Source organism: Dreissena polymorpha, chromosome 4 (genome assembly GCF_020536995.1).
Source record: "Dreissena polymorpha isolate Duluth1 chromosome 4, UMN_Dpol_1.0, whole genome shotgun sequence".
NCBI lineage: Eukaryota > Metazoa > Mollusca > Bivalvia > Myida > Dreissenidae > Dreissena > Dreissena polymorpha.
In genome coordinates this window covers 16,654,431-16,680,440 of record NC_068358.1, presented here as the reverse complement: position 1 = coordinate 16,680,440, position 26,010 = coordinate 16,654,431, and the positions used below count along the sequence as shown (strand labels likewise).

Here is a 26,010-nt window from a genome sequence, read left to right as displayed (position 1 = left end):
TATAAGTTATTTGTTGCGATTACATGTCGCAATATTTTAAACAATCATAAGATGGACTTCTATTGATTAAATGGGAAAAAAATCTGTTATTTTATTATTCAATATAAAAAAAAAACTTGCCTCACAATGTAATATGTTCAGTGAAGATATTGAGTCACGTGGGGGCACAATACGAACTCTAAATGCAATTTATTTATAATTTTCTTATTAGTGATTAACACTAGTTTAGTATAATCCTATTTATTTAAGCTCGATTGCATCGAAAGCCTACGACTTATTGAGACTCTCGAGTCTGTTTCCTGGAAAGAACCAGTACTTGGTGTCTGTGTAGATGATAATGAGCAAGGTTGAAGTAGAGATCGAACCCACGCACTCCTGATCGTTAGGCGGACACCACATTCACTTAACCACCGCAACCTAATTAACACTAGACATTAAAGAGATCGTGACATTCTATTAATTGAGAGATAAAATGTAAATAACTGATAAGAACAGTTGTTGAAAAATAATACAAAGACAAGTGTCGAAATTACCCGCTAACTGTCGAAATTACCCGCTAACTGTCGAAATTACACTCCGCCGCGTTTAGTTAAATCGCTGGAAGTTTTGAGTTATGCCGACAACGGTAATAACGTTCGTTAGCAAAATCCTTAAGTCAAAACGGCGTTTTTCCATTAGGTTTGGGCACTTGGAGGGTAATTGCGACACATCAGGACTTAATCAAATTTTACTCTTAAGGTGTCGAAATTACCCGACTTTGCTCTACTGATCCAATGATCAACGATAGTCACCAATGACAAGATGGTAACGTCCATGTCCAGTGTAGCAATGTTTGCCGTTTTATAACCTTTATTACTTGTATTAATTGTTAACCCTTTGCATGCTGGGAAATTTGTCGTCTGCTAAAATGTCGTCTGCTGAATTTCTAAAATAAGCATTTTCTTCTATTTTTTTCAAAAAATACTATCAGAATAGCAAAAAGTTTGGATCCTGATAAGACGCCACGTTCTGAAAGAGTTAAAATGCCACTCACTTTCCAGCTATATCAGCAAGAAAGTGATAAGCATTTATATCGAATTAATATTTGCTCTTTCCTTTACTCGCTGCAAAATTTCTAAGATGGTCACAAAATTACAGCTCCTGCTTACAAAATTCCCAGTGAGTAAAGTCGAGATTATTAATACGAAATAAATCAGTTTACTGACTGGGCACAGGGAAGTCAGATAACACACATAAATCCTTTCTATATTAAAAACAGTGATTCCGAAAGAATTTCTGGATGAACAGATAATGTGGCCTCTTTATCTTTGGAGGCAGTCTACAGTTTTGTAGCCCTATTTAGGCATTGGCCCCGGTCAATTTCCTTAACTTAAGGTATATGGCCTAAACAAAAATGTTTTTTGACTCCAGGACCTTAAATGTAAGTATAAATGGTCAATATTCTAGCAATTTCACTTGTTTTCAGTAATTCGAAACTAAGTGACCTGGAATTTAGTCAACAACAACAACATGCTGAGTGAAAAGTAAACACATGTACTTCCTGCTTGAAGCAGCCGGCATTTGACAGATTTCAACGGTGGGTTTAAATAAGTTAACAGTGCAAAAAAAGTAAACGGTAATGACCCATTTTGTTTGGCTCAGTTTGAAAGCATTTGCTGTGATGGTGCAAAGCAAGTTGTCCACTGTGTGCGTATTCTTACCCGGAAAGATAAATGTGATTGCCGGGTATATCTGAAAATGGGAGTTTTACGGGCAAGTTCCGAGACCTCCGAAAAGGTCTATTTTACCCCAGATACCAGTTTAAAGTGCTTTTTCTGCATTGTTTTGTGCTTTTTTTGCAAGCTGTTGATGAGCTGCACTGAATATTGTCTGAATCTATTTTCAGGTTGGGACTGAAGGCCTTGTTTTGATGGTGTTTTGCAGACCAGTGGTTGTCGGCCTGGGGATTTTCAAGAAAAACTGTAGACTGCCCCCTTAATTTTATCATTCAAAACAATTCAAAACAGACCATGCAAGTTATCAGTGTATCACACAAATCTTTTACCATGCACATTTTGGACTGAGAATTGACCTAAGAACAATAATGAACACCAAGCAAGTATTTCTAAGAAAATAAATTAACATAAAAGCACAAGCAGCATAAAAACTGCCAACTGTTATCACAGCATAATACAAATATGTCACTATTCCAAATGGTCTCAAATTTTCCTTTATTCTAATAATAAAGTAAATAACAATCTACTTGACCCTCAGGGACGACACTCCACCTTAACTGAATTGTTGCTAAGAAGAGACTTTGTTTAAACATAAAATAACATAAAATCGGATAGTGTCGTCCCTGATTTGCGTGTGCAGACTGCATTTTACCCTTTCCCACTCAGAGCCAAAGTGAAAATGGCTATGTGCAAACAGCACTTGCGAGTAACTCGCAGTCAGTTCAGGTTTTATGCTGTTTGCTGCTCATCAGTATCTAAAGTTTGGAGATGCAGCTTTAAAAACTTGAATCTAGTAAGAAAAGTTTTTAATTACGATATAATATTAATTTCTAAGGGACTACAAATGTGTCTTGTTGTGAGAAAACTGGTCATAATGCATGTGCGTAAAGTGTCGTCCCAGATTAGCCTGTGCAGTCACTTTCCGCTTTAATGGTATTTTCCGTTTAAAGGAAGTCCCTTTTTACCGTAAATCTAGTTTAAGCGGAAAGTGTCGTCCCTGATTAGCCTGTGCGGACTGCACAGGCTAATCTGGGACGACACTTTACGCACATGCATTATGACCAGCTTTCACAGAACAAGACACAAATTCATGACAATACGTATCAAAGTGATAACAGGTTAACCCAGTTTCTCCAGGGCATGGCCCACTAAGTCTTCCAATAATATACGACTCCAGGGCCTTATAAACTGCACTAACTTATAGCTACAGACAATACCAACGCTACCTTTTACCGGTAATACCACGGCTGATCGTGAACCGAAAAGCAAAAAATTCCCTAAAAATTACAGGAAACAATCTTCAGTCATACAAGTTTGATATAACTCCTTCATGTTGTGTTCTTGCTCATAAATTGTGTACCACATGCTTTTTACATTTTCAATACAAATGAATTTATATTTATCTCAACTCCAACATTTTATGTTATTTATTTAATAATTACTTTTTTTCAATGAACTTTTTTTTATTAAGACTTTTACATCGATCACTTTGTGTTATACACAAGTGATACCAGTGGTAATAAATCAAACAAACCATACAGACGTCGTTTCAATACACTAATTGGTATATCCATTAATTTATTATTAACAAATTGCATCTTGAATGAGGAGATACCCAAAAATTCCATTAAATCCTCTACAAGCAACACAACATGAATTTCCGCTGTGAATCATACATGTTTTCCTGTGCGCAATGCAAACTTGCAACATTTGCATTCCTGTAGGCAGTGATTACAGCATATGTCCCATGCAAAAAATCACACAACATAGTTCCTATGTAACTCCTACATAATGAATTAATGACATGAAAATGAAAGGCAATTAATGGGGGTGTCCACTGTACCATATTTGTTGTAATAAGGACACATTTAGACATAGCGGCATTTGCCTCATACCCTGCGGATGATAGTCTCTTTTTCATTTAAGACAATAAAATATGTGTTTGCCTTTTATCACACTTTTAATGCCATCTGTTTCTTGATGTACACTAGTTCATTAACTTTTGTAACGGACAGGTAAAGCTTTCATGTTAAGTTGATGGTTTTTGGTGGATAAATCTTGTATAAATCATGCACCAAAGGTTACTTCAGGCACTTTATGCAGTCAGCATTTTTTATATACATGTAAAACCCTTTGAAACTTTCTTTGGAAATAAACAAGGAGGTCAATTAAACAAATTTCAAGGTATATGACTTTTATTTTATGTAATTTGTATTGAGTTTCATGCCATGCTCACATACCGGTAAATACAAACATATTCTAGGAATCAAATATAATCAACATCATGACGATTTAGCAATTAAAGCACAAACAATCCTATTTTATTACTTCAAATTTGTCACACTTTCAAGGATCCCCACATTCAATGTTTGTGTTTTAACAAGCATGTTGTTAAATAGATTGCTAGCAATAAAAAAAGGCAATAATTATAATTCATGTGAATAAGATGTAATTTCAATATGCCAAAATGCAGATGCTACAATGACAATAATTGTTTTGTTGTAAATACAACTGCAAGTGTTTTCTGATACATGTCAAACAAGAGGGCCATAGTCCCTCTATCGCTCACCTGAAACCGTAAAAAACTGAACTGTTCTTTGCAGCTTTTGTGAAAACTGCACACACACCCCTTTTGATAATCACACAAAACAATTCTGACCTCACCAACTCATCAATAAACAGTGTGCCTCAAAAATGATATCTTCTATTATATGTGGTGCCAGACATCAAAGGTCTTTGATGCAGTTCCCACCTTGGGCCTGTTACACAATCATCCAATGGCCATGTCAAAATGCATCAATACATACTAATGTACCAGAAAAATACAAACACTGTCAAAAGAGTATCAAGCTGCTGATCTTATAATAGAACAAGGTATCAAATTGCTGATCTAAAAATAGAACAACAAAGTTCACTCAGAAATGTGTATTGTTTTTTGCTGTTATGCAGGTGGCTGAAAAGAGTCGGTTACAATACAAACTATTAACAATTGTTTATACTCCCATCAGTATTTTTTTCTGCCAAATAAATATTACTACATAAAACTTTAAGAATATTTGATAAAGAATATTCAGATAGCATATAACGTGTTTTTTTATGTTAATAATTAACCAATCATCATAATCATTCTTCTTTACAACGGAAAAATTCATAAAAAAAATTGTTTTCAAAATTGTACTCTATATCTTATCAGCAGAATTAATATTTATGCATGAAGATAATGAATGTCATAATATGCATACACTTGATTCAGAGCGCATATTGGTAATTTTAACGAGAGTTTTAACAAGGTTACAATATAGACCCCATGTGCTGGCAGCCATATTTTTCAACAGACCGGAACCATTATTTCCAAACTCAGCCAAGGTATCCTATCAACAAATGTTTTGACCAAGTTTCATGAAGATTTGACCATAAATGTGACTTCTAGAGTGTTAACAAGGTTTAACTCTAGACATAAAAGGATAAATTTCCCTGCTCCCTGATGGCCATGTTTTTCAACAAATCAGAACCATTTACTGACTCAATTGAAATGTCATAAGAACAAACTTTGTTACCAATTAGTTTCATGAAGATGGGACTCTAAATATGATTTTAGTTTATAGTGTTAACAAGGAAATATCACCCACCCCCTCTCCGGATATATTTTTTAACCATTTTCAAACACATCCAAGATATCATTAAATCAAATGATCTTACCAAGTTTCATTTATGTTTTTCAACCAACTTGAACCATTTTCAAACTTGTTTTAAATATCATTGGGACGAATCTTCTGACCAAGTTTATGAGGATCTAACAATAAATGTGGTCTCTAGAGTGTTAACAAGTTTTTAGTTTAGCCATATAAGGAAAACTTCCCTGCCCCCTGGAGGAAGTGTTTTTCAACCAACCGGAACCATTTTCATTATTGTCCAAGATATCATTGGGACAGATTTGAATGAGTTTCATAACGAAGATCTTTCAATAAATGTGTACTCTAGAATGTTAACAAGTCATATGTTGATGACTCACAACACACAACGGACAAAAGATGATCACAAAAACTCCCCATTTAGCACATTGTGATCAGGTAAGCTAACAAGAGGGCCTGAAAGGCCCAAAGTTTCTCACCTGAGATGACAAGATATAATTTGGACAAATCTTCTGACCAAGTTTCATGAAGATCGGAAAATAAATGTGGCCTCTAGAGTGTTAACAAGGTTTACTATAGCCATATAAGGAAAAATGCCCCGTCCCCTGGCGGCCATGTTTTTCAACCAACCGACATCATTTTCGAACTCGTCCAAGATATTATTGGGATAAATCTTCTGACCAAGTTTCATGAAGATTGGACAATAAATGTGGCCTCTAGAGTGTTAACAAGATTTTACTATAATAGCCATATATAGCCATATAAGGAAAACTTCCCTGCTCCCTGGTGGCTATGTTTTTAAACCATTTTTGAACTCATCCAAGATATCATCGGGACAAATCTTCTGAGCAAGTTTCATGAGATTGGAAAATAAATGTGGCCTTTAGAGTGTTAAAAAGGTTTTACTATAGCCATATGAGGAACAAGATGTGTTTGTGAAACACAATGTCCCCCTTTATGATGTTTGACCTTTAAGGATGACCTTGACCTTGTGAAGGATGACCTTGACCTTTCACCACTTAAAATGTGCAGCTCCATGAGATACACATGCATGCCAAATATCAAGTTGCTATCTTCAATATTGCAAAAGTATTTATAAAATAAGCGATTTGGGCCACATATATTTGACCTCTGACCTTGAAGGATGACCTTGACCTTGACCTTTCACCACTCAAAATGTGCAGCTCCATGAGATACACATGCATGCCAAATATCAAGTTGCTATCTTCAATATTGCAAAAGTATTAATAAAATGAGCGATTTTGGCCACATATATTTGACCTCTGACCTTGAAGGATGACCTTGACCTTGACCTTTCACCACTCAAAATGTGCAGCTCCAAGAGATACACATGCATGCCAAATATGAAGTTGCTATCTTCAATATAGCAAAAGTTATTGCAAAATGTTAAAGTTGGCGCAAACAGACCAACAGACAGGGCAAAAACAATATGTCCCCCACTACTATAGTGGGGGACATAAAAATGTCCTGTCCCCTGGCGGCCATGTTTTTCAACCAACCCGCATCATGTTCGAACTCGTCCAAGATATTATTGGGATGAATCTTCTGACCAAGTTTCATGAAGATCAGACAATAAATGTGGCCTCTAGAGTGTTAACAAGATTTTACTAAAGCCATATAGAGCCAGTTTAGGAAAAATGACCCGCCCTTTGGCAGCCATTTTTTTCAAGCAAACGTAACCATTTTCGAACTCATCCAAGATATCATTGAGACCAATCTTCTGACAAAATTTCATGAAGATTGGACAATAAATGTGGCCTCTAGAGAGTTAACAAGGCAAATGTTGACGCCGCACAACGGACGACGGACAAAAGGCGATCACAAAAGCTCACTTTGAGCACATTGTGCTCAGGTGAGCTAAAAACAGGGTGGGGCCAATGTAGACCCCAGTAAAATGATTTGAACACATTTAAATGAGGACTATCCAAGTTTTTTTACCACACTACGGGAATGGGCCTCGGGCCTTGTATTCAGTCTGTGAAGTTGCTTTTTGGAGCACTGGATGAGGGACTTGTATTTTAAAGGAAATTTAGGAAGACTAACTTAAATGATAAATGAATATTATTGCCTTTATAATTTGATATACTGCTAGAAACTAGATGCCTGGGCCTTCATTATTTCTATCCTTTCAATAGATTGTTAATTCAGAAGTCCTGTCTTTTAAAGCTGAAATTATGTGATAGTCATAAGACCAAGCAGTCCCTCTTTTATTTTTGGATGTTGGACCTATAAGTTGCCAACTGTTTTTATCTATTTTAAAAGGGAACAATTTAAAGTGCACATGTCATTCAAAAGTTAATGTCGTTTAAACTTGTCTTGATTCAGTTAATTCACTAAAAAATGAAATGCTATTGTTTAGTTTTCTTACTCAAAACTCAAACAAAGTTTCTTCACCAAATACATGGCTAATGATATAAACCCTACCATGTTCATCACTGGATGCATACATTTTCCAATACCCAAAAATCCAGTATAATCACCACTTCTATTTTCAGAGCAAAATATGTCCAATCTGATGATAAATAAGTCCAGAGAATTTCAAAAACGCAAACGTTTGCTATTTTATGAAAGTGCATAATACAAAGTGTGGCACAACACTTTATGTGCATGCACGCCCAGTTTTCCAAGATTGCGGTGAAAACACAGTAAAACTGAATGCATATCATATTAAAAATTAAATTCATCAGAACACAAATACAACACTCCCTCTTTGAGTTTGTCTAAGATTGTTTGTCCAAGGCTTTGAGTTAACTCGTTCCACTCTTGAACTACAATAATGTGCTTTCATTTACCACTGAATTATACAAAAACATATTTAGTCAACTCAGTACTCGCTTGCTTGTAAACTTTTTGTTCCTGACCACTCTAGACGCTAAAATTTTCATCAAATCTTGATGTAATTATTCAGAACCTTTATCTTTTTAATATGTACGCTGAGTTTGAAACTGGGTCTTGGCGTTCAAAGCATAGGTCATTGAACGAATCTAAGAAAAAGGTTAATAACATTTCAAATACTCTGATAATCCATAGTAGCGTTCCTGATGTTTTAGACATGTATAGTAGCAAAGCTGACTGCCATATCAAAGATCGAAGATAAAAGTATTGTCCTTGATACACAAATGTTACGCAGGTTCACAAGTTTAAAACTCATACCATGATATGTAAATTCATTTTCAACTAACAAGGCACAAACAAGTTGTTTGTTTCCACTAGGCTGAGCTTAAATTTGTGTGCCTACCCTTAACTTTTTGGGGACTTAACAGCTTGAGTTTTGGATCAATTTTTACTTCAATTACTCTAAAGTCTGCAATTTTGATTGCTTCATTTAGTTATATTTGGCAAATTAAACTTAAATTTACTAAAATTACTAAAGATAGAATATTAAAAGACATTTTGAAAATTTCAACATGTCATTGCATATTTTTAGTAAATTGGGTGGTGTGAAAAAAGTTAACGAGAAACAAAATGAAACTGACCTACCTACATACCTTTTTTTCAGTGTTTGTGGAAACAAATCACTTGTTTTTGGCCTAATCTAGATAATAATCCCATTCCACAGCTGTTACTGCTGTATGATGTACATACTGATCACATACCATACACCGTCCAATAGCAACATACTCTTATATACATATAGGTCTCATTTACAAGAAATAATTCCATTTTGGAGTTTAACAAAAATACTATAACACATGCCAGTGGCTAATTTATGCTATTGTGTAATTGATTCACAGAAAACAAAAGAACTTGATTTGTTTGAAGTGATTTAGTGTGTAAGGACTCCATTTTCCTGCTTAAAAGGTATTTGATTTCAAACCTATAATAACCTTAAAATTCACCTCACAATATATGCTTCATTTTGAAAAAAAGGGGACTAGATTTGAACAAATACTGACTTATTTTAAAGAGTTTTTGCGACAATTGTCATCAAGTCAAGTTTGAGAATAGTCTAATTTAGCATTTGCAGCAACAACAAAAAAACTGATCAAAGTTTTCAAACAAAGTAAAATACAAACATGTAATTGAGCTATTTAAAAAAATAAAGTTCCTTCTACTGTAAATTCTCAATCTGAAGCTACACGCCAACTTACACCACATGTTAAAAAAACAACAGTTAATGCAGCAAAATATGCAATTATTTTGTAGTTTTTATTGTGAAAAGTGCAGTAAATGATATTGCACCAAACAAACCTCAAAATGTGCATCTTTTAGGTAAGATCTAGAATTAAAAAGCTCTGAAAACACTATCAAATCAATAGAAAGATTTACACAATTGCTGAGAACTTACATGAACTAATGGTTTCTGCAAACAAAACACACTTTTTATGATTAAAAGACTTACCAAACATTGAAATAAATGCATTTAGTTGAAGGTATATTAAATAACTTATCTCCATCGAATATATTTTTAGTTATTTTCTTTTCATTATTATTCGTTTAGATTTCTTGTGAATAAAAATGAATATGAATGGAAACAAAAAACAACTCTTCATCTCATTTTCTTGTTTGCAATACATAAACTATTATTCATTGTAATAGAAAATTAATGTATTTATGTATATAAGGTTTGCAAGCTTCAACTTGATTGAAGTCCACAGAGCTAGTTTCAATGTTACATGCAACTAAAATGACAATTTAAAATCACAGCAAATCTTGCTCAATGTTTTTGCTTTTAATCATTTATTACATTCTGGAGGGAACAATCCCTTAAAGGCGCACATAATCTTTCCTATTATGTTACCTTTAAGGTCAAGGTTATTCATATTTTGGACAGAACACTTCCTTTAAACCCATCCTCAACAATCCTAATGTGTTACCTCAAAGATTGATGCTGTAAATATATATTTTAAAGAACAGGCCCTTTAAAGCCACCCATCTTGCCCTATTTGTTACAATGCAATTAAATGTAATTAATGTGTTGCCAATATCCCCTTTCATATCACAAATAAAATCTTCTAATATGAAGTACCTTAAAGTTTGACATAATTGATATCTGCAGATTTTTTAAATTTAAATAATGGGCTGTTATAAGAAAATATTAGCAATGAAAAAGTATAATTTTCCAAATGGGCCGTTAAAATTGAAGGTTTCAATTATATTTTTTTAAATTAATCTCAAAATTTACATTATCGCCCATCATGCTTTATTACTTAAACCTAAGTAAATATAATATTAAAACACTTTTATAACTTTAAAGTATTTGTTAGCTAAAAAACAAAACACTAATTTCTAAATTGTAGTCATAACAACGGGATTTCGCCTAAAGGGAACCAGCCACCAAATGGTGAAAAAACACTGTACCTAAAACCAACCACACAAAATCTTCCCACCTTGTAAGTCTATATTCTCACGCTCCATACGGATCAACAGCAGGGTCTCCAGTATCGCTTTTCTCCACAAGGCCCGCAACTCTTCCTTCGTTTTCTTGGCCCTCTCCTCTCCCTCCTCTGCCTCTGCATAATCAATTAAAAAATGTATCTTGTTATGTGAACATTGGGCAAAATACATGTGCATAAAATGTTGTCCCAAATTAGCCTGTGCAATCCACACAGGCTAATCAGGGACAACACTTTCCGCTTTAATGTTTTTATTTATTTAAAAGAAGTCACTTTTTTTAAACAAGAGGGCCAAGATGGCCCTAGTTCGCTCACCTGAGAGGAGCCGGTTCATTCAATCTTTACCAAACGTCAAACTTGACCTAGATATTGTCCAGACAAACATCCTGGTCAAGTTTCATCATTATTGAACCAAAACTCTGGCATATGGAGTGTTTTTGTTTTTGTAAGATTTGACCTGGTGACCTTTATTTTGAGTTGACCCCCCCCCCCCCCTTACCAAACATCAAACTGTGCTTACAAAAATAAATATTATGACCAAGATTCATAAAATCTGAAACAAAATTGTGACCTGTAGAGTGTTTACAAGGATTTTGTATAATATAATGAAAATTTGGACAATCTAAGGGCAATAATTATGGCATTAATTATGTGATCTATATAAAACCAATCTTTGTACCAAGTTTCATGATGATTGGGCAAAAATTGTGACTTCTAGAGTGTTCACAAGCTTTTTTTACTATATAAATATAAGAAAACTGCCCCCCCCCCCACGGCTGCCATGTTATTCAACTGACCGGAACCATTTTCAAACTCAACTCTCATATCAAGGAAACAAATGTTCTGACCAAATTTCATGAAAATTGGGCAAAAAATGTGACTTCTACTGTGTTCACATGTTTTCACTATATACATATAGAGAAAAATGCGGCGGCCATGTTTTTTCACCGATCTGGACCATTTTCGAACTCGTCCGAGATATCAATAAAACCGATGTGTTGACCAACTTTCATGATGATTGGGCAAAGATTGTGACTTCTAGAGTGTTTACAAGGTTTCTCTATAGCAAAATAAGGAAAACTGCCCCCACCCCCCCCCGGCAGCCATGTTATTCAACTGACCGGAACCATTTTCCAACTCAACTCTCATATCAAAGAAACAAATGTTCTGACCAAATTTTATGAAAATTGGGCCAAAAATGTGACTTCAAGAGTGTTCACATGCTTTCACAATATACATATAGAGAAAAATGCCCCGCCCACTGGCGACCATGTTTTTCACCGATCTGGACCATTTTTGAACTCGTCCGAGAGATCAATAAAACCAATGTTTTGACCAACTTTCATGATGATTGGGCAAAGATTGTGACTTCTAGAGTGTTTACAAGGTTTCTCTATAGCAAAATAAGGAAAACTGCCCCCCCCCCCCCCCCCGGCAGCCATGTTATTCAACTGACCGGAACCATTTTCGAACTCAACTCTCATATCAAAGAAACAAATGTTCTGACCAAATTTTATGAAAATTGGGCCAAAAATGTGACTTCAAGAGTGTTCACATGCTTTCACAATATACATATAGAGAAAAATGCCCCGCCCACTGGCGACCATGTTTTTCACCGATCTGGACCATTTTTGAACTCGTCCGAGAGATCAATAAAATCAATGTTTTGACCAACTTTCATGATGATTGGGCAAAAATTGTGACTTCAAGAGTGTTTACAAGGTTTCTCTATAGCCAAATAAAGAAAACTGCCCCGCCCACTGGCGGCCATGTTTTTCAACGGACCGGAACCACTTTTAAACTCAACCAACATATCAATAAGGCAAACATTTTGACAAAGTTACATGAAGATTGGGCATGAAATGTAACTTCTACAGTGTTTACATTTTTTTTCTTTTTTTTGACCTAGTGACCTAGTTTTTGACCCAGCATGACCCAGTTTCGAACTTGATCGAGATATCATTGGGACAAATCTTCTTACCAAGTTTCATGAAGATCGGACATTAAATGTGACCTCTAGAGTGTTTACAAACCAAATATGGACGACGGACAGACGGACGGAAGACGGACAAAGACTGGTCACAAAAGCTCAACTGAGCAATCAGGTGAGCTAAAAATCCAGTATAAGCGGAAAGTGTTGTCCCTGGTTAGCCTGTGCGGACTGCACAGGCTAATCTTGGAAGACACTTTTTGCACATACATTATTCCCAGTTTTCTCAGAACAAGACACAAATAGAGAATTTATGGTTGGTGACTTTTGATAACATGTGAAATCAGACAAGTAGAATATGGCGTTGGAAAAAGCGAGACTTGCGAATGTACATGGACCCTAATTCACATTCGCATTATAACACTTTAATTATCAAATTAATTTTTCCCAGATTCAAAACTTCTTGTTTTAAAATGTCATTTTGCCACACTGTGATAAAGTCCCTTTAAGCCCAGTGAACATGCCTTCCTGTACCTTCCAATGTGGGCGTGCTGGGATGTTTGGAAGGTGTGACGACCCTGTTGAAGATGGCCTGTCTCCAGGACACCCTCTTGTTGGAGCTGGGGCCGTGCTGGGGGTCAGAGCCCCCGGGATCATCCTCGCCCGACAGGGAGGAGCGCTTGCTGGGCGAACTGCAGTTGGCTAGGATGAACCTAAAAGGTGGACCAACATGCTGTTGATTATAATGAGCCTTGTTCTGGGAAAACGTGGCTTAATGCATCTTAGTAAGTGAAGTTGCAGATTTGGCTTTGCTAAGTCATTCAAACAATGTTCTCTTATTTAATTTTTGAATTATATCTTGTTTTAACATACTGTACAACTAAATGTATTTAGTATTCATCTATTCATCGTGGGACACAATTTTTCGTAAATTTTGTGGATGCATCCAACCATATAACAAACAAATAATAGTACGGCTTGCTATTATTCAATACAATTAAATCCAAGTCCCAGGTAAAGGTTTCTAGGATGTATAAATACACAAACACAACAAAACAAAGTGTTTAATGTGCAAAAATAAAGAATTAAGAGTTTGCTTATGATAAAAAATATTACCTTTAGCAGGATATGACTTTTGTATCTTTAATATTAAGTAAATTTTCATCTGATCTGCCCCCCCCCCCCCCCCCAAAAAAAAAGAGGCTTCTAAGTAATTCCCAGCAGAGCTTAATTAACATTTGATGTGTAAAATTTAGCTGCATAGAAAATACTGCAGTGTATTCAATGCTATCTTTTTTCATTTTGGCTTGTGATTGAATCTCATTTCATTGGTGCTTAGCAATGCTTCATTAACTACAGATTGTTAATGACTGTAACTAATTGGTAACTGCATTTATTGTTTTGGCTTTGTGTTTATTGTAAAATGTGTTTTTGGAAGCCCACTGTCTAATCGACAACTTGTAGTAAGATCCTTTCTTCCACACCTATGTGCAGTGTTTGCAAAACAGTCTTTAAATGATTTATTGACAGGTTGTCATTAAGATACATTTTTTTACCATAGCAGTAAAGGTCCTGCAACTTTTGCAGCAAATGTATGAACTCAGCAGAAGTCCATATGGTTATGGGACTATACCCAGCAGAAGTCATATATTTTTAATGGAACTATACCCAGCAGAAGTCATATTATGTTTACTGGGACTATACACAGCAGAAGTCATATTATGTTTAGTTGGACTATACACAGAAGAAGTCATATTATGTTTACTTGGACTATACACAGAAGAAGTCATATTATGTTTACTTGGACTATACACAGAAGAAGTCATATTATGTTTACTTGGACTATACACAGCAGAAGTCATATTATGTTTACTTGGACTATACACAGAAGAAGTCATATTATGTTTACTTGGACTATACACAGAAGAAGTCATATTATGTTTACTTGGACTATACACAGCAGAAGTCATATTATGTTTACTTGGACTATACACAGAAGAAGTCATATTATGTTTACTTGGACTATACACAGAAGAAGTCATATTATGTTTACTGGGACTATACCCAGAAGAAGTCATATTATGTTTACTTGGACTATACACAGCAGAAGTCATATTATGTTTACTTGGACTATACACAGAAGAAGTCATATTATGTTTACTTGGACTATACACAGAAGAAGTCATATTATGTTTACTTGGACTATACACAGCAGAAGTCATATTATGTTTACTTGGACTATACACAGAAGAAGTCATATTATGTTTACTTGGACTATACACAGAAGAAGTCATATTATGTTTACTGGGACTATACCCAGAAGAAGTCATATTATGTTTACTTAGACTATACACAGAAGAAGTCATATTATGTTTACTTGGACTATACACAGAAGAAGTCATATTATGTTTACTTGGACTATACACAGAAGAAGTCATATTATGTTTACTGGGACTATACACAGCAGAAGTCATATTATGTTTACTTGGACTATACACAGAAGAAGTCATATTATGTTTACTGGAACAATACCCAGCAGAAGTCATATTATGTTTACTGGGACTATACACAGAAGAAGTCATATTATGTTTACTTGGACTATACACAGCAGAAGTCATATTATGTTTACTTGGACTATACACAGAAGAAGTCATATTATGTTTACTTGGACTATACACAGAAGAAGTCATATTATGTTTACTGGGACTATACACAGCAGAAGTCATATTATGTTTACTTGGACTATACACAGAAGAAGTCATATTATGTTTACTTGGACTATACACAGCAGAAGTCATATTATGTTTACTGGGACTATACACAGAAGAAGTCATATTATGTTTACTTGGACTATACACAGCAGAAGTCATATTATGTTTAATGGGACAATATACAGCAGAAGTCATATATCTTTCACCGGACTATACCCAGCAGAAGTCATATATGTTTCATGGGACTATACCCAACAGAAGTCATATATCTTTCATGGGACTATACCCAGCAGAAGTCATATATCTTTCATGGGACTATACCCAGCAGAAGTCATATATCTTTCATGTGACTATACTCAACAGAACTCACAGATGTTTATGGGACTATACCCAGCAGATGTCATGTATGTTTATGGGACTATACTCCCAGCAGAAGTCACATTTGTTTCATAGAGCTATTAGAACTAAGATGTTTTTATGGTATTGCACCCAACAGAACTCACATATGTTTCATAGGGCTATCAGAACTCAAATATGTTTCATGGGACTATCAGAACTCAAATATGTTTCATGGGACTATCAGAACTCAAATATGTTTCATGGGACTATCAGAACTCAAATATGTTTCTTGGGACTATCAGAACTTCCATATGTTTCACGGACTATCGACATTGGCATATGTTTCATAGGACTATTAGAACTCATATATGTTTCATAGGGCTATCTGAACTCACATGTTTCATGGAACTATCAGAACTCACATATTTTTCATGGACTATCTGAACTCACTTATATTTCATGGACTATCTGAACTCACATATGTTTCATAGGACTATCAGAACTCGCATATGTTTCATAGAACTATCAGAACCCACATATGTTTCATGGGACTATCAGAACTCGCATATGTTTCATGGACTATCTGAACTCACACATGTTTCATGGACTATCTGAACTCACATATGTTTCATGGACTATCTGAACTCACATATGTTTCATAGGACTGTCAGAACTCACATATGTTTCATAGAACTATCAGAACCCACATATGTTTAATGGGACTATCAGAACTCAAATATATTTCATGGACTATCAGAACTCACATATGTTTCATAGGACTATCATAACTCACATATTTTTCATGGGACTATCAGGATTCACATATGTTTCATGGGACTATCAGAGCTCACATATGTTTCATGGGACTACTGAACTAGCATATGTTTCATGGGACTATCTGAACTCACATATGTTTCATGGGACTATCAGAACTCACATATGTTTCATGGACTATCTGAATTCACATATGTTTCATGGACTATCTGAACTCACATATGTTTCATGGGACTATCAGAACTCACATATGTTTCATGGACTATCAGAACTCACACATGTTTCATGGACTATCTGAACTCACATATGTTTCATGGACTATCTGAACTCACATATGTTTCATAGGACTATCAGAACTCACATATGTTTCATAGAACTATCAGAACCCACATATGTTTCATGGACTATCAGAACTCACACATGTTCATGGACTATCTGAACTCACATATGTTTCATGGACTATCAGAACTCACATATGTTTCATAGAACTATCAGAACTCACATATGTTTCATGGGACTATCAGAACTTTCCTATGTTTCATAGGACTACCAGAACTCACATATGTTTCATGCAACTATCAGAACTAACATATGTTTCATGGGACTATCAAAACTCGCATATGTTTCATGGGACTATCTGAACTCACATATGTTTCATGGGACTATCTGAACTCACATATGTTTCATGGGACTATCTAAACTCACATATGTTTCATGGGACTATCTAAACACACATATGTTTCATGGGACTATCTAAACTCAAATATGTTTCATGGGACAATCTGAACTCACATATGTTTCATGGGACTATCTAAACTCACATATGTTTCATGGGACTATCAGAACTCACATATGTTTCATGGGACTATCTGAACTCACATATGTTTCATGGGACTATTGAAACTCGCATATTTTTCATGGGACTATCTAAACTCACATATGTTTCATGGGACTATCAGAACTCACATATGTTTCATGAACTATCAGAACTCACACATGATTCATGGACTATCTGAACTCACATATGTTTCATAGGACTATCAGAACCCACATATGTTTCATAAAACTATCAGAACCCACATATGTTTCATGGGACTATCAGAACTCAAATATATTTCATGGACTATCAGAACTCACATATGTTTCATGGGACTATCAGAACTCACATATGCTTCATAGGACTACCAGAACTCACATATGTTTCATGCAACTATCACAACTAACATATGTTTCATGGGACTATCAAAATTCGCATATGTTTCATGGGACTATCTGAACTCACATATGTTTCATGGGACTATCGCTGGACTTCCTCCGATCCTGTAGCTCCTGTAGTTGTCTTGACTTGGCCCGTTCTATCACGTCTGGGTCAGGCTTTGCACCGACTGTGGCGGCCCGTGGGCGCCCTGGCTCTGGGGAAGGGGGCGGGCTGGAGAAATCAAACTTGGTCTTGTCTTTGGTGAGAGGGCCTGGCGACGGGGCAGGGGAGGCATCGGGCGAGGTGTGATCCTATGGAAGTATAGCATCAGTGTATTGTGTAAATAAGTATCACTAAACGGGAAAAAATGGGGCTTTATGCATGTGCATAAAGTGTCATCCTAGATTTGCCTGTGCAGTTTTCACAGGCTAATCAGGGACAACACATTCTGCTTTATTAATTGTGTTTTTAGATTAAAATGAGTCTTTTTATAGGAAAAATCCACTTTGAGCGGAAATGTCGTCCTTGAACCGCTTTGAGCGGTAATGTCGTCCTTGAATAACTGATTAAGACTGTTCATTCTTATTTGAGAAAACATAATCATTTAACCCTGCTTTACCAGAGAGCAGCTTATTATATAAGTATAATGAAACACAAGAAATAATATCAAAAGATAAATTCCTGTTACTAGTATTATACGCCACAGACCAGTATAAATAACACAACTCTTTACACATACATAAACAAGCAAATTCGTTGAATTGATATCCCCCCCAAATATGCTCCTGGACACAAAAGTGTTATATTTGACACTCAAAAAAGCATTTTTTCAAGATACAAAGGGCCATAACTCCTTTATTATCCAATGGTGTACAATGCCATTTGACGTACATCATCCTCTTATCCATATATATATATACTCATACCAAGTTTCAATGAAATCCGCGAAAGCACTTCCAAGATATGGCTCCGGACACAAAAAAGCATTTTTCCAAGATACAAAGGGCCATAACTCTGTTATTAACAGATGGTGTACAATGCCATTAGGCGTGCATCATCCTCTTATCCATACATGTATATATATTCATACCAAGTTTCATTGAAATCCACCAAAGCACTTCCAAGATATGGCTCCGGACACAAAAGTGCCGGACGGACGGAAGGACGGACGGAAAGACGGACAGACAACGCCAAAACAATATCCCTCGGCCTATGGCGAGGGATAATAAAGCTGGGTCTCAATGCAAAAGAACAGTTAACGCTGAGCATTGAATGAATGATTTCATGATTAAAGTAATACATTCATGCAGGTAACTATACAACTTTCTGCAAAACAATGAATTTAAGTCTGTCCAGATATCAATGTAACATCCTTTACAGAAACATTATTAAAGCATGCAGACAAAATTTACATTTCAAAAGATTCTATGCAAGGTAAACCAACCACATCACCTACCAATGACCGACTAAATGATCCCCCCTCATTCTCATTGGTCCCACTGCGATGGCGGAATACTTCCTTGACCTCCTCTGTCTTATGGTGAACATTCGTGAGCAAGGATTCAAAGGACGTTGTCAACGTCTTCCGGGCTTTGTTCCTGATGAACTCAAAGGCCGACTTGTTGGGCTTACTCTTCATGTCCCCAAGGAAGAACTGCAATAAAACCTTTATTACTCACAAACACACTTACACGCACGTGTAATCTCTTAGAAAATCTAATGAAATGTAAGACCTTCATTTGCAACCCAAAGACACTGATGAGCAGCAAACAGTATAAAACCTGAACAAACTGCGAGTTACTTGCAGGCTGTTCTGGATTTAGACTGGTTGCATATATCCCTAGTCCCTTAAAAAGCAAATTCAATTTCAGACCTTTTTAACTAGATTTACGATATAAAGCCCTCATATCCAACCCTAACATACTGATGAGCCGAATACAGCACAAAAAATGAACAGACTGGAATTTACTCACAGGCTGTATTGATTGTATGCTGGACTGTATGCCCCAATACGTACTTACTCAGTTTTGTGTGGCCCCTTTGCACAGTGTACTTACATAAGTTTTTTGCAGACTTTTGCGTACTTACATCAGTTTTGTGTAGCCCCTTTACGAAGTGTACTTAGGTACATCATTTTTGTGCGGCCTCTTTATGAAGTGTACTTATATCAGTTTTGTGTGGCCCCTTTACAGAGTGTTAACTTACATCAGTTTTGTGTGACCCTATACGGAGTGTACTTATATCAGTTTTGTGTCACCCCTTTATGGAGTGTACTTACATCAGTTTTGTGCGGCCCCTTTGCAGAGTCGGAGATGTGGGTGTGGTTTTGCTGTTTGACCTCGCACAGTTTACGGATGTGGATCATGAGGGACTCTACAGACTCCTCGTGGCTCTGGGGGTTCTCATTCTAAACAAGAGAGCAGTGTTATGGGTAAACTGGGCTTAATGCATGTGTGTAAAATGTCATGCCAGATTACCTCATGCAGTTTGCACAGATTTATTAGGAACTACAATTTTGTTTGTTTAAAGGTATACACTGTAACTCCAATATAACGCTCTCCCTTATAACGCTGAATCCAATATAACGTGGGTGGGTCTTGGATCCCGTTTTTTCTCCAACCTTCCATTTCTGATTCAAATCCATGTTATGCAACATCATGTATTTTCAGACAATTCAAAGAAGGCGGCGATCACATCTTGATTGCTTTATTCAACAGTTGGTTGAATCGATTTTAATCGCTTCGAGGATAAACAACACCAACAGCCACTTGGTGTTAATCTGTTGTGTAATGTCAATAAAGGTGTGAAAAACTCGCGTGCCAGTTTTTATTACATGTAGTCCCGGTGTGCTAATTTCAATAAGTTAAGTGCAAGCGGGATAATTATACAATTAAAGTTATTCAAATCAATAAAAACATTCTTACTTTGATATGATTGCAGTTTGACTGTCTTAAAGGAGCGGCTTTGAAATATACTGCGCACGGCATAAAACAAGTTTTTCTGTCATTTCATTATCATTTTAGTATTTAGTCATTTAATCTTTCAGTTCGTGTACGAGAAATTAATAAAATAATCAAGACAATTTATTTACATGCTAACGCAGTGTTATTGTTAACAGAGATTCACTTTCACTTTTGCCCGGTATCAGAAAGTTCCCGGGAAGCACGTTTTTTGCATGACGCAATAAAACATTTCTTTGTACATGTATCGTATTCCATTCAATCTAAATTTAAATTCACTTGTCCAATGAAAGCTCTGCCCCATAATGCACTGTTCTCTTTACACTTCTGAAAAATGGCGCATGCATATAAAGTTGTGTTTACAAAATTCATAAACATATTTATCGTCATAAAAGTTCAAGATGATTATTTTTTTAAGTGATGTAACTTTATTGGATTATCGGATAAATGTGCACATTAGAAAAGCGCTATGTATACTGTTATCGATACGATTCGGATTATGTGCATGTATTTGGGGATGATAACACAGCATGGCAATACACTGGACCTATATTATATGCTATACTATACCTGTTTTTATAGCCCCCTGCAATAAATGAGCTTAAAACTTATAACGCGGACCCGTTTATAACGCTGTTGCATGGTTTGAACCTGGTCATCTGCGTTATATTGGAGTTACAGTGTATAGTCTCTTAAAAAAAAACACAAGAATATCAGTGAAACTGATTGATGCTTTCGGATTATGCGCTTTGTCAATATATGTGTTAATAACCACCTCAAACAAGATATGTGTTTGTCAGAAACACTATGTCCCCTTTTTGCGCCGCTTTGAAGCTATATATTATACCTTTGATCTTAAAGGATGACCTTCACCTTTCACCACTTAAAATGTGCAGCTCCATGAGCTACACATGCATGCCAAATATCAAGTTGCTATCTTCAATATTGCAAAAGTTATTGCAAATGTTTAAGTTAGGGCAAACAAACAAACAAACAAACACAAACAAACCAACAGACAGGGCAAAAACAATATGTCCCCCACTATAGTGGGACATAAAAATCTTTTATTAGCCTCGGTGACCTTGACCATGACCCCAGTGACCTCAAACTTCATCAAAAGGTAGAGGCCCTTGCAAGGTACCTACATGCCAAATATGAAAGATATCTGTAAAGTATTGAAGGTGCTATGAGAAACTGTTACAAAAGCGTGACGGAAAATATATTAATAGCCTCATCGACCTTGACCCCAGTGACCTGAAACCTCATCAAAAGGTAGAGGTCTATGCAAGGTACCTACATGACAAATATGAAAGAGATCGGTAAAGTTTTGAAGGTGCTATGAGAAACTGTAACAAAAGTGTGATGGACAAATATATTATTAGCCTCGATGACCTTGACCCCAGTGACCTCAAACCTCATCAAATTGGAAAAGGTCCATGCAAGGTACCTATATGCCAAATATGAAAGAGATCAGTAAAGTATTGAAGGTGCTATGAGAAACTGTAACAAAAGTGTGAAGAAAAAATCTATTATTAGCCTCAGTAACTTTGACCTAGACCCCAGTGACCTCAAACCTCATCAAAAGGTAGAGGTCCATTCAAGGTACCTACATGCCAAATATGAAAGAGATCGGTAAAGTAATGAAGGTGCTATGAGAAACTGTAACAAAAGTGAGAAGGAAACATCTATAATTAGCATCGGTGACCTTGACCTTGACCCCTTAGTGACCTCAAACCTCATCAAAAGGTAGAGGTCCATGCAAGGTACCAACATGTCAAATATGAAAGAACTCCGCAAAGTATTGAAGGTGCTATGAGAAACTGAAACAAAAGTGTGATAGAAGGAAGTAAGGAAGGGAGGAACGACAAACTGGCAACTATATGCTCCCTGAAAATTTTTGAGGAGCATAAAAATCCAGCCTAGGCAGAAAGTGGTGGCCCTGATAAGCCTGTGCGGACTGCACACGCTAATCAGGGAAGACTGTATGCACTTACCACACATAAGTGCTGCAACAATATACCGGTATTTCGGTATATATCGCAATACGCAATCAGCATATTGTATTGCGATACGATTTTCATCATACCGGTACGAACATTTTACAAAAATTCATTCACATTTCGTCAAGAAAAGCCATCCAAAATAATGATATCAAGGTAAACAAAGCAAAGCGGTGTAAATAATTTTTTACGTAAAAATAGCATTCTAAAAAGTGTATTATACGGAGTAGCGTTGTTACATGGGAGCATTCGTTTGATGCTTTTGAACATATTATCGATAAATTAATTGCGCACAACTGTAAATGTTTCATTCGATTCTGAATTGAGCATTTTTAATTTGTAATCTGAATTTCGGAAACACGCTCTCAAATTTTAATGCTTACGCGACAATAAAAAATAGCGTCAAATAAAAAGTGCTTTATCCTTCGTCTCATTAAAAAGCGCGTGAAAATTATGCAGACATGTAGAACGTTGCATGGAAAGTATCCGTGTATTTTGTGTTGTATAAAAACGAGAACATCACGTCAGTGAAAACAAAAACGTCCCGGTTGGACGTTATTTCATCAAATCTTTAAATAGTAACAAATGCCATAATGTTTTTGATACTCAGTCTTTCCGAAATACCTCGGATTTTTCCGATAATAATTTTGAAAATCCGGAAATAATTCTAATATTGCCGGACCTCATGTCCGGTAATAAAATTATGGCGAAATTCGGAATTCCATAAGCTATTTCCAGAAAAGTTTCAAGGCAAAAGTGGGACTTTACCGAGTTATTTATGAATACTCCAATCATGTTAAACATTTTTTCATTGGTTACATTTCTTGAATGACGTATGTGAATATACGGTATCCGAAGATTTTTGCTGCGTCGTCAATGCAAATTACACACTACGTCATCACTATATGAGTAGATTCGCAAAGGGAGAGAATAGATAACATATACTTTTGGTTCCCGTTATGTCCGATTAATTTGTAAGCAAGCAGGGCATTAACACAGGTCATTGTGATCTTCCCGCGATCTGTCAACACCTACACAGGAGTTCGAAGCGATCTGACAATATCTACACAGGAGTTCGAAGGAAAACAGAGTACCCAGATATATAACTGGTGATTTCGTTTTCATTTTATTGTTTAATATCTTAAAACGTTTTAATTTAAATTTGGTGAAGGAGCCAAACCAAACTCTCATGATGATCAAACTCAGCACTGCAGACGTTACAGCTTATGACCCTTCAGCAGCTGTAGACAAATGGCTGTTAAGATTCAATGGTTTTAGGTAAAATTAAATATTTAATGAGGTTTTTATGTAACAAACTCACACCTACATACAGGACCAACAACGTTTTCTACCATAATTAAAAAAAAATCATCCAAATAATTCACTCAAAAGCATTGGGATTGACTTTAAGACTAGTATAGTATTATAAGGTATGCTAGCCTACAACAGCTTAGCAAAAAGATTAAGCATTGTATGCTCATGAAACATGGAGATGGTCTTCGTCGACTGAATTATTAGCGCCCACCTAAGGCTATAACTGATGGGTATCCAACGAAAGAAGATTAGTCAGAGGATGTGTCTTCAGTAGAGGATTCAGATATCCAGGATGAAGAGACAAGCTAAAGAAATCTTGACAATTCTGAATGATTAAATGTATGCTTTGTATATTAATCTGATAATATTAAAAATATTGTTAAAAATGTCATCTTTGTCTTTCGTCGTAATTATTAACTTTTTGGGCCTGAAATAATCAGTCTGGGCCGGAAATGGCTGCATGATTATAGGACCTCATGGCCGGCAATAAATTATAATTTTGGGAAGGACTGGATACTTTAGAAAATTTGCGAATGTTTGTGTTTCTTGTTATTCTTGAGCACATTTATAGTAAATATTTACCAGAATTTGCTTTAAAACTGGAATATACGGGATTATCGGGTATTTGGCGAGTTATAATTCTGGTACGAGTTAGCAATATATTGCGATATATTGCAATACGGGTTTTTGAACTGACAATATATTGCAATACGGTTTTTGGCGTATTGTTGCAGCACTACTACACATGTATTAAGCCCAATTTTGCCAGAACGCAGCTCAAGACTCCCAACTTGTCACTAAGTATGCCTGTGAAAAGGACTTGCTGACGTGCCCCAAAATGCTAGGTCAGCATATAATGTTGGCAAAATTTCCCTCTCAAAAGCCAAGTTATTTTGAGGTAACTGTTGTTCTTTTATTGTAACATTATTTTCGAACCAACTAACTCCAACTGGAAATCAAAGCAAGGTATTGATAACTAACTAAATACAAAATTTCAATGCAATACCTCCTTCCAAACTCAAGTTATTGAACAGAAACAATTTGTCTTATTTAAAAAAAACAGTGACCTTGACATTTACCAATGTGGCCCAAATGAAATCAAAAGCTAAGTTTGATTTTTTAGAGTAATATTTCCTTCAAAACCATTTTTAGTCACCATTTCAGAATGCATCAGCCCTCTGGCTTTTGGCAGATATAATTTGAAAATGACAGAAGAAATTAAATTCAGTGTCCTTTTCAGGCTGAAAAATAAACTGTTTGTCATACAATGTGGCCAATACATTTCTGTATTAAAAAGTCAAGTCTTTTAGACAATTAAATGTCAGAGTATTTTGTTTTTCAAAACTGCTTATGTTTTTCATCAACACTCCGAATAAACAAGAAATGTCAGAGGACAGCGCGCTCGACTATTTGAGTGCTAGACAGTATAACGTAAGCCATCATGGAGAGGGGGGGGGGGGGGTATAATGTGGGTGGGTGATCATTTAATAGATGATCTTTCAAAACTAAGAAAACAATTTTTTTTATTTTTTTTGGGGGGGGGGGGGGGGGAGAGGGGGGTATAATGTGCATGTGTGATCATTTAATAGATGATCTTTCAAAAATAAGAGAAAAAAAAAATGGGGGGGGTGGGGGGGTTCTGTGAGGGGGGCGTGGGGGATGGTTTGGGTGGAGTGCATTGTGGTATGTTAGGTAAGTGTTGTTTTGTCAAACTTTAACATAGATTTATCTAAAATATGCATATTCTAAGTATAAAAGGGGCCATAATTCTGTCAACATGCTTAATACAGTTGTCTGCTCTTGTTCATAGGTTGGGGTCATGTTGGTAAACAAGTATTCAAAATATGAAAGCAATATTTTAAGGGACACAGGAAATATTTGGGGTAGTACGCAAACTTTTACATAGATATATCAATAATATGCATATTCCAAGTATAAAAGGGGCAATAATTCTGTCAAAATGCTTGACAGAGTTGTCTGCTCTTGTTTATAGGTTGGGGTCATGATTGGTAACAAGTATGCAAAATATGAAAGCAATATGTCAAAGTATCATTGAAAATATTTGGGGTAGTTCGCAAAC

General features: G+C 36.0%; 1 protein-coding gene across 21 annotated transcripts in view; it reads right to left on the bottom strand.

Moving 5' to 3' along the window:
• Window positions 1–26,010, bottom strand: part of LOC127875987 (TBC1 domain family member 1-like) — a 277,043-nt gene that overhangs the window by 197,945 nt on the left and 53,088 nt on the right. For 9 of the 21 annotated variants that reach the window (XR_008047590.1, XR_008047589.1, XM_052420793.1 and 6 more), the window contains 5 exons: window positions 19,935–20,063; window positions 19,113–19,310; window positions 17,741–17,967; window positions 13,169–13,347; window positions 10,699–10,821 (listed from right to left, as the gene is read on the bottom strand). The exons of 8 other annotated variants lie outside the window; for them this stretch is intronic. Coding sequence is in view for 11 of the 13 variants with exons in the window: in XM_052420793.1 (XP_052276753.1) it covers window positions 10,699–10,821; window positions 13,169–13,347; window positions 17,741–17,967; window positions 19,113–19,310; window positions 19,935–20,063 (856 nt within the window). In the remaining 2 variants the exon portion in view is untranslated. The remainder of the gene's footprint in view (window positions 1–10,698; window positions 10,822–13,168; window positions 13,348–17,740; window positions 17,968–19,112; window positions 19,311–19,934; window positions 20,064–26,010) is intronic. 4 more of the 21 variants (XM_052420785.1, XM_052420784.1, XM_052420783.1 and 1 more) reach the window with 4 other exon arrangements.